This window comes from Amyelois transitella, chromosome 17 (genome assembly GCF_032362555.1).
Source record: "Amyelois transitella isolate CPQ chromosome 17, ilAmyTran1.1, whole genome shotgun sequence".
Lineage (NCBI taxonomy): Eukaryota > Metazoa > Arthropoda > Insecta > Lepidoptera > Pyralidae > Amyelois > Amyelois transitella.
The window spans coordinates 3,224,790-3,235,159 of record NC_083520.1 but is presented as its reverse complement, the minus strand read 5'-3'; the positions used below and the strand labels follow the sequence as shown (position 1 = coordinate 3,235,159).

Below are 10,370 nucleotides of genomic sequence, written 5' to 3'. Positions count from 1 at the left end.
ACAACTAAATTAAAATTTAATCGTAAACTTTATTGAAAAGTTTTTGTAAGACTTACCTCCAAAAGCTAGCCTACACACGTTATGGACCCCATAAAACTGATAAGGCGTGCTTTTGGAAGACAGTTACAAAACTTCGAAATCTCTAGTTTAGTATGTAGTTCCTTAGATAATACTCTAATGCTTAAAGTTATGTACGTCTATCGCGATCTCTTTAAATATGTTATTCTGCGACAAATATAACTTCTATTTAATAATAAGATTAAAATAAATGATTACCAAACAATGTAAGTATAATATGTATAAAAATATTGCCAGAATAGAAATTACATATTTGTTTATGCTTTTTATTGCTTAATAAATTTTATGACTGGCAATGTTGATAAAATGAATGATATTTATATCTATCTATATTTGTATCGTCTTATAGCAATGCTGTAGTGCCCTATAGATATTTTTTTAATGAATTTGTGGGGGCAATGACAGCTAAAGTGTTCCCTTATAAATGCGCTATTCTGAAACTTGATTTGAAATAACATTTTCACATTTTATACTGATTATTGCGCCTATTTGGTTTTGATTGCCAAATTTTTGTTAATTTTTATTGTTTGAGTTAATTCAAAAATATCAGTATAAAATGTGAAATTGGTAGAAAATATGGAAAAAAAAATCTCAAGTTTCACGGAATGCGTCTGGTTGTTCACAGATATCACAAAGTATGAGTAGATTTTGTACAGCAATTTGATAAATTTTGTTACGAGCCTTTGCTAGCTTTAAGCTATTAAAGCTAATTACAATGGTTTCGTTAATTTTTTTTTATTCAATTGATTGTGACTAATTTTATTTTAATGATATATCCAATTTATTCTAGTGATTTATGGCGCTTTATTTAACTATTTTTTTCGTTTTTAATAATAATGGTTGTATTTTTTTATAAATTTTGATGTTACCAAATATATCAATGTATATCATTGCGTATGTGTAAGGCCGTTGTATGGGCCGTGTGATATTATTGTATATTCTAGGGTAGGTTTAGGAAATCGGATATATTATCAATTTAAATAACAACATGAATCAGCGATTGCATGTGTAGTTAATTTTCTATGTTGTATAATCACATAATGTTACGAATTTTGGTATCTCAGTGTTTATTATACTATTTATATGTTAACTTTATTTTTAAGTTATTTAATGATTCCAAAATATTTACTGCAGCATGAATTTTCTTATTTTTTTTGCCAGAGTGTAAACATATTTTTTATTTTTTGACGGCCTATATGTATATTTTTAATAAATTGAATGTTCTTGTAATTTAAGGGTTGGGATTGTTTTATAAAATTCGTGGTACGCAGTTTGAGCCTATTCCTTCATTAATCATTTTCCAGATTTTTTTAAAATAAACTGTATTATTACACTAGAACATAAAAGCTTTATGTAACATTACAATAAAAACATAAATGTAACATTAAAATATGAAATAAAAACAAATCAATTTATAAATGGTTCAAAAATGGATTTGCCATTAAAAGTTAACCTTTTACTCTGAGTCAAATTAATACCTGATTTCGGTTTGCAGTCTTAAAGCATTCATTCGCTTTAGTATTCGTTGTATTAAGGCTCAAAAAGTTTTAAATAAATAAATATACTTGGCAAAAATGTACCACGAATGGAGGCTTGGTGTGTACGTACCGCGCTTCGTGACTGTGATTTGTGTAAACCAATAAGTTGTTATGCATAATGTAATAGTTATTGTTTTAGCATAATATTGTACGTTATATTGCGTTTATGTTAGTAAGGAGTTTATCGGCTGTTCGGTCGGCGATTATGTAATAATATTGGTGTAACATAATGTTTGGATGAGATTAGAAATTCTGAAATGTTATTTACCCTCGTTTTTACTAAAGTTTTGATTATTATTGAAATTGATTTTTTTATATGTTGCGGAATTTAAATTGTAGCGATGTTTTTGCGACGTAATTTGAAATTAAATATATAGACTTTAATTTTTTCTTTGATATTTCAAAGACGTATGATCGATCTCTAATTTTTTAATACATCAACACCATATATTCGCCGTATCCAGTGATATTTTTATGTTCGCATTTTTATCAGCTATGAAATTATTTGATCGAAATTGTTATTATATTAAAATATTGTACTCGTGACAATACCTTCCGTTTTGATTCGACCGCTGATTAGTATTAAATAAGAACAATAATATTATAAACGTTGTAAGTAGATCTTGGATTTATTCGTAATTTTGTAACTTTAATTACCCTTCCTCCATTAGTTAGCTAATGAGTGTCGTGTCAAGATGTATAATAACAACTGTAAATTTATTTTATGTTGTTTTGTAGTTTGAATTCTTATATCATTACATTTTCACAAAGTGGGTAAACACAACATACTCGTACTTTACAGGAAAAGAAAGGCTTGCGAATAATACAAAATATTTTAAATTCATTAGAAGTTTCCTTGGTATTTTTACATGGTGTATAAACAGAATGTCTTGATAATGATACTCAGCTTAACGTTAAGGGTACGGTCACATGTGTCTTTAAAAAAAATCTGAAGTGAATGTTTCAAACAAGATATCATTTTTTATCTTAAAATGATATTTCCCTAACTATGCAATACTGGGTTTTCGAATGCGCTTTTCTAATTAGAAATGTTTTTTAAAGAGGCCAGTGTGACGCTACCTTTAATGTTTTATTATAATACCTCCAATCCACAAGGGATCTCAAACATACACAATATGATCGTTCCAATGTACTTGCTTGATATTGTAATATAACCTAACTATAATAAATAAATCTTTGCGGAAGTATAAACTTGTTTTTGTTATAGTTATTAATTAAAAAAAAATAAAAAGAAATCAAAATCATGGATATAATATTCCAATATTCAAAATCTTACAAGCAAGCTTTATCCGGTAAAAATACGTTTATTTTTTTGTAAGTAGGTGGTTATTCACCATTTGTACATAAATTTAATAGAGATGCAGAGGCACTGAAAAAAAATTCTCTAATTACTACTATTAATTTTTTGACCTTAGGTATATATATAATTCCATTGCCATATAAGGTTTATTTCTTTTCTTTTTTACGGTTTTTTTATGAAATAATAAGTGACTAAATAATCATCCTGTGATTATAATTTGTTGTGATCCCGTTTACCTCATGTCGGTAGCAACAGGTATACTCAAAATGTCAAAGAACAGATTCCAATCCACTATACCAGACATGCCAGCATATTAGCATACTGGCCACGCGTTTCTGATCACGTATTCAAATAGTAAAAATAGGTTTATTTTCTGTTAATGTAACAGGTTGAATTGCACAATATGTGGCAATATTACTTTGAACTTTTCCATTTATGGAAAATAATAATTCCATAAATGGAAAAGTTCATTCAATAAAATTCGGAATCCAAATAATATTTTTGAGCTTAGCGGCGTTAGTTCATTTCTACCTAAATATATTCCATATTTTCAATAGAAAAGTCTTGAAAAACATGAATGTCAAAGGTAACGGCTTCGTCATAAGTGGATATCGTAGGAAGCGACTAAAGCACTAACAAGTGTACTTATATAACCATATGCAGACAGCCGATTTAAAATGTTTGCCAAATCTAGTGATAACATAAGAAATATTTCGAAACCCGGAAAAGCCTAAGAATGCAATTTCATACAGTGGGAATTTTCACTTGATCTCTTTCGGGATTTCCCTCTCGCGGGAATTTAATATACTTATATTCAGGGGTTTGGTTATTTATTTATTTCAATACAGTCTAACTAAGCATTACATACATACATACATATGTTCACGTCTTTATCCCTTGTGGGGTAGACAGAGCGAATAGTCTTGAAAAGACTGAATGGCCACGTTTAGCTATTTGGCTTAATGATAGAATTGAGATTCAAATAGTTACAGGTTGCTGGCCCGTCGCCTAAAAAAGAATCCCTTTGTAAGCCTATCCCTTAGTCGCCTTTTACGACATCCATGGGAAAGAGATGGAGTGGTCCTATTCTTTTTTGTATTGGTGCCGGGAACCACTTAGCATTATCCTTCCGTAATTTCCGTTTGCGTTTTCACCTCTCTGGAGAGCGGAGCCCGGGGTGCGCCTATATGACCAACCCATAGACATATACATAAAACAACGTATAGCACAGTTCATCGAAGAACCATCCAAACAAATCTTTCCACTTTATAATAATCTTACAATAACAAGTTAACACATTGCTTGTTTATCTGTAAACCTGATATATTTGCATAGTGGACTAGTACCTAAACATCTCGAAAAACGCCATTCCGTCTCAGATAGTCGAGTGAACTGCAGGAATCTTTGACTCTTAAATATGGGTGAATTAAAGGTATGTGATATTTTCTTATATTTTTTATGGACTTGGATAAACCCAAATTAACTTTCTTGATATAATTGGATAACGAATAAGTAGGTAACTGAATCTAAAAAAAAACATCTCGCGTTTTTCATTAGATTAAAAAATTACCTAAATGAAGTAGGTACCTACTGTTACTCTGATTTTAACAAAGATTTTTAAAATCTGTATTTATAACATAATAATCCATACATAATAATTGAACATAAAAATATTAAAGTGTTTGTGTTCCTTAAGCGCAAGAGATAAACTGGGATCCTATCCTAATGCGTCGGAAACGAAAAAGGATTTAACTTCTCAGCGTATTTTAGAAACTTGAGTATTTTTTGCAGTATTTACACGGCTTCGGCTCCGAATTTTCCTCAGAGGACCCTCGAAGACCCGGGGCCCTCCCAGTCGGTCAGAACAGTCCCCAACGCTGCCCGTACGGACTGTACGCTGAACAACTGTCTGGAAGCGCCTTCACTGCTCCCAGGAACGAGAATAAGAGGTCTTGGCTTTACAGGTCAGTTATTGATGTCGAATGTTAAGTGTACAACTTCTTTACAAATTAGTTATGAAAATAAAAAAAGAAACGATGAGACCTTAAAAAAGTGGTATGAGAGACTGTTAGATAAGTAATGCTATTAGCATAAAGTCCGCCTATTTTACTTTACAAATTGTTACAATAAAGAATAAATAAATAAAAGGTAGGTAGTACACCCTTGCGCTTCACATGGCTCGTCTTAGCGGGGGCAGATGAGTAGTCATGCGAAGTTGATTTTAAGATTCTTCCCATTGATGTTTGCAGTTTCTGTCCTCTACCTTTACCCCTTTATCCCGGTTACGTTATAGAAAACGGTCGGGTACTGACATGGAGTTTAACCTCTAGAATAGAGAAACCCACAAATTGCTAAGAATAACCGGTCTACAGAGGGAGTTGTGCAGAATTTTATTTAGACGCAATGTTCAACTAATAACAACTCGATTGCAGGATCCGTCCCTCCGTCGTGCACAAGCCATTCAAAAGGTCCTCGGTCACCAAGTATCTCACTCACAACTGGGATGAACAGCACCCTGATCCAAATCAGGTAAAATATATAGTTTTTATGAACTCTCAGTTACAAACAAAACAACTCATCATTCTTTTGGTGTTTGTCATGCTTACGTTTGTTCTGGCGAGCCCAAGGTTCACCTGTTATCACAATCACGGAGTGGACAAGTTAGTTAATAAATCAGTCTGACGCTTAGATCTTGGTTTTTAATATGACTGAAAGTTCTTTGTTCCTCATTCAGCTCTTACTGCATCCAAGGTAATAAGATGAAGTGGTCCAACTTGAAACATACATTATGTATAAAATAACATATATACTGTATAAAATAACACTCGGAAAATACTGATTGTTTCAGTCATGAAAAGATGTTAGATAGAGTTATGAATCCAGCGAATTGATCGATTGATTGAATCTCAATTCTATCGTTGTTACCTTTCTAATTGTTGAAGAAAATGCTGCAGTGCAGTTTGTTACCGCTTCTTCTGCACTGACGCCTTGGAAGCGGCAGTAAACTTAGTTTTTAAGTAATTTATTTGACGTCAACCAAGTTGTTAAACCATACGACAATTATTAAGCGATATAATAGTATCCTATAATAATGAATAAAAAATTTTGAATTTTTTTGAATTTTTTATCATTGAGCCAAACAGCTGAAGCGTGGCCTATCAGTCTTTTCAAGACTGTCGGCTCTGTCGACCCCGCAAGGGTTATAGACGTGACCATATGACGTATGTATGTATGTTTCAGTCCCGTTGGCTTCCATTCGACATACCGTCGTCTCCTGTGGACTTCGTCGCTGGCCTTCACACGGTCTGCGGCGCTGGAGACCCGAAAGTAAGATGCGGCATCGCCATACATGTCTACTTGTGCAACACGTCTATGGAGAAGTCTGCCTTTTACAGCAGCGATGGGGACTTTCTGATTGGTAATATGTAGATAATAATATTTTGTTGTTTCCACGAATTAGGGAATTACCTAATGAAGATTACGCTAAGGGTTACTACACTAATCGCTTACCATCTGATACCGTATGCTTGTTTTTTTATTATCGCGTCTTTGTTCCATAGTGGGTAAATAGAGCCAAATGGTCAATATAAGAGATAAAGTGACATGTGGCTAGGCCATCGTCTAGAAAACCTTTTTCTCAATAACGAGGTAATTTCGTTTTACCGATAGTTCATTTCCATACCAGTTTTACTCCGGATTGATATTAAAATAACAGTGCTTAGCTTTACATTAAAAATATTTGCTCCAGTGCCCCAACAGGGGAAATTGAAGATAACGACAGAATTCGGCGTGATGGAGGTGTCGCCGAATGAAATCGCGGTCATACAGCTGGGCATGAGGTTCGCCGTGGCTGTTGAAGGTCCTACCAGGTATGCATAGTATAATTTCTTTGTGTTCTACTTTCAAGCTAGTCTATAGGTACTGGTTCTACTGCAGAGACGGACGTTGTATACTTACTTACTACTTAGGTATATACTCCATGTAAATTTTGCTACGCGCTTGCTATTGGCTAATGGCGTGTGACGTTTAGAGAAAGCGCCACCAGCCAATCATTTTGTCCTTTACGGAGTAGATGAGCCAACAATCTTGAATCGTCTCAAATATTACGTGTTTTATTTCAGAGGATACATACTAGAGGTTTTCGGTGGCCATTTCACGCTCCCGGACCTAGGTCCAATCGGTGCGAACGGACTCGCCAATCCCAGGGACTTTCAGACTCCTTCGGCGAACTATCAGGATCGAGTAATACCCGGTAAGTAAAACATACATTTTATGTGATATCTTGTCAAATATGTCCCACAAAGAATTGTACTTACAATGAAAGATATCTGCGACTGCGATCTTTAATAAAAAACTAACAAAGAACAAAAAGTGAAGTTAGGTTAGTTAAAATCTTTTCGTGAACTGGGATCTGAATCGCGAATCCTCCCTGTGGAAAAGAGCCTAGGATCCATATAATGGAGTTTTGCAGAGCAAAGCCTCATTATCGTTGCCGCCCTATGAAGAATTATGTATTATAAGTTTATAAGTTCCCCTCTATCTTTCTAGCTGCAGTTTTCTTATTAGTGTTCTGTTAAAATATTCTATGAATGTTTCTGATTCTGTTCTGAATCTGTGATTGTAAACAGGTTTCAAGATATACAACAAGTTCCAGGGCGCGCTGTTCGAGGCGGAACAGGGCCACTCTCCGTTCGATGTGGTGGCTTGGCACGGCAACTATGTGCCCTACAAATATGACCTGAGCAAGTTTATGGTCATCAACTCTGTCTCCTTTGACCATTGCGTAAGAAACCATATTTAACTTTTCTTTTTTGTTCTAATTCTTTCAATAAAATTTTTCCACTATAAAACTATATTTTGCAATTTTAACAACCTTAGGGCAACAACCTTGTTAGTAATAATATTCCTACCATAATCTCCTGACCGGAGGGCTTGAAATTATCTCAGATTTTCCATTTAAAATGGTACCTAATGTTTCCTTCCTTGTTAAAGCCTTCTGCGCACACTCCCGCAGGTTGATGTTATGCAGAAGCTGTACAATATTTAAATTCAATTTTGGTTTGTAATCATTTTTTTCTTTTATAGATTAGGTGAAAAAATTCTCAACTACTTTCTACGAACTACCTACTTACTAAAAATAGCCATTATAAAAAAAAAACCAGCTGTGCTAAATTGTGGTGTTCCCAAAAGGCCCTTTTGAGAATACCACAATAATCAAGCAACCACAAGAACTGCTCAACAAAAACAGCCAGTCAGTGCTGATCTTATCGTTCCTGCTTTTTCCCCAGGACCCATCCATCTTCACGGTGCTGACATGCCCGTCCACGAAGCCTGGTACAGCCATAGCAGACTTCGTCATCTTCCCGCCGAGGTGGTCGGTGCAAGAGCATACGTTCAGACCGCCTTACTATCATAGTATGTATTGTTACAGGCTACTGGCCGTGTTAGCGATGCTTCACCTTAAAAAAGTCAAGTATCTACCTACTTTCTTTTCTAGACCGGGGTAGGTACTTTTGCGTAACAGAACCTATCCAGGCTAACCTTATACCTACCTTATTTACATGTATTTAGGTATTCGGACGAATAAAAATAATCTCATAGATAAATCGTAATACGGCCGAAAGTAAAAAGTAATAAAGTAGGCAGGTAGTAAAAACGTCGCCATCGATACTATAATAGATACATATGTCTAATTTCTTTTGTCTGCCCAATGAAAAACTAGCAAGTAACTTAAAATTATGAATTCTAGAATCATAGTTCTAACACTACAGAGATACATTTATTAGGCTAATTAAACAAGGACCCCTCTTAGTTCCGCCATGTTTTATTTTGGTATCATTATCTTTATGTAGGTAACACATGTGCAAATAAATGAAAGTGTATGTTATGTAGTCACGACAAACAAATGTTTTATGAAAATCAAATATAATAATGTGTTTATTTTTACTTACGTTGGTATGTTAACTGTGTTTTTGAAGAGATCCACAGAGCTGAGGTGTCCGAGTGGTTAAGGAGTTGGACTTGAAATCCAATGGGTTATACCCGCGCAGGTTCGAATCCTGTCCTCAGCGAGGAGTATTTATTTGTTTTTGCTATTAGTTTTACAAACTGATTACTTTTCGCGTAAGAAAATGAAGAACGAGGTGGAAATCGTGCCCTCACTGAAAACGTAGTAGGTTTCACATTATGCGTGCGTACGATTTCAATCCTAGATTGCTCTTTCACCTTATTGGAAAGCAGTCAATTTGAGTAAAACTATTGTAAAAATGCATTTCTTATTTAAGGGAACTGTATGAGCGAGTTTATGGGCTTGATTTTGGGCTCGTATGAAGCCAAGGCTGGCGGGTTCCTGCCCGGCGGGGCCTCGCTCCACTCCATGATGACCCCACACGGGCCCGATGATAAATGCTTCAATGGGGCTTCCAACGCAGAACTTAAACCAGAGAAAATTGCTGTCGGGACTCAGGTAGCATTGACTTTTACTTCCGTCAAGGACGGATTACTATTGGGCCACTTAGCGAAACTGTGAAAATGCATCCTTGACGACTTGAATATGAAGTGGTCGTGGCCGATTTTATGTGGGCTTGAATTAACATCAGATGCATTATTTTCCCACAGAAAAACTACTGTACTGGCGATGCCGAGGGTGCTTATAAGCTTCGACTAGTTTCCTCAGAATTTTCGTCATAGTCAAACTCCTTGCTCAAGCTAAACGTTTTGTTTTTTATCAAGAGAACCCTTTTTCCACATAATTTGCGATGATGACGCAAGATATCACTTTTTATTGATAAAATAGATATTTATCTATGAAAGCAAAAAATTACCAACATTTTAAATAATCGTGACAGCGACTTTAATTTACAAACAAAAAGTTATCACAAAATAAATTTAAATTTATAAATTTCCTAGGCGTTTATGTTCGAGTCGTCGCTCAGCATGGCGATCACCAAGTGGGGGGCGGAGACCTGCCAGAAGCTGGACCCCAAGTACTACGAGTGCTGGCAGAACCTGCCCAAACTGTTCTCTGATAAAATATACGTCTGAAATCTTATTAAATACTCTTTTCTTACCATGTATTTAAAGAGAAATGACTTTTCAATGTAACTTTAGATCCAAAAAGAAGTAGTGTTGATAGGATGTATAAACCTTCTTATTCTTTGTCATAAGCCTATATAATAATAAGTTGGACAATAATTTTACAATTGGCAAAATATTACCATTTTTTAAATTTTGTGTATCTAAGCTGAACGTGGCCTATTCAAGACTATTGGCTCTGTCTACCCCGCAAGGGATACAGACGTAATTAAACAAATATTAGGCCAAAGTTCTATGTTCAATAAAGAATGACAGTAACTTGCAATTGTAAAAAAACTTTTATTCATGATTAAATAAAATACTTTGCATTTTTTCTAATGAATTACATATGTTATTAA

The 10,370-nt window shown here is 34.6% G+C and overlaps 1 protein-coding gene and 1 non-coding gene across 2 annotated transcripts; both read left to right on the top strand.

Annotated features, from left to right (window-relative positions):
* Positions 1-4,228: 4,228 nt before the first annotated feature.
* Positions 4,229-10,345, top strand: LOC106143401 (homogentisate 1,2-dioxygenase). Its single transcript, XM_013345463.2, has 10 exons — positions 4,229-4,369; positions 4,729-4,901; positions 5,370-5,466; positions 6,178-6,355; positions 6,686-6,806; positions 7,059-7,189; positions 7,566-7,720; positions 8,226-8,352; positions 9,222-9,403; positions 9,847-10,345. The coding sequence occupies exons 1-10, from the start codon at positions 4,355-4,357 to the stop codon at positions 9,979-9,981; spliced, it is 1,314 nt and encodes a 437-aa protein (XP_013200917.2). The 5' UTR covers positions 4,229-4,354; the 3' UTR covers positions 9,982-10,345.
* On the top strand, positions 8,927-9,008 carry Trnas-uga (transfer RNA serine (anticodon UGA)). Its single transcript has one exon. It is a non-coding gene; the product is annotated as a tRNA-Ser (tRNA).
* Positions 10,346-10,370: the final 25 nt, after the last annotated feature.

What these genes read in the sequence shown, in the direction of transcription:
- LOC106143401 (XM_013345463.2), top strand. An exon ending in AAGAGGTCTTGGCTTTACAG is followed by an intron (nt 4,902 to 5,369) that starts GTCAGTTATTGA and finishes ACTCGATTGCAG; the next exon opens with GATCCGTCCCTCCGTCGTGC. An exon ending in CAGACCGCCTTACTATCATA is followed by an intron (nt 8,353 to 9,221) that starts GTATGTATTGTT and finishes TTCTTATTTAAG; the next exon opens with GGAACTGTATGAGCGAGTTT.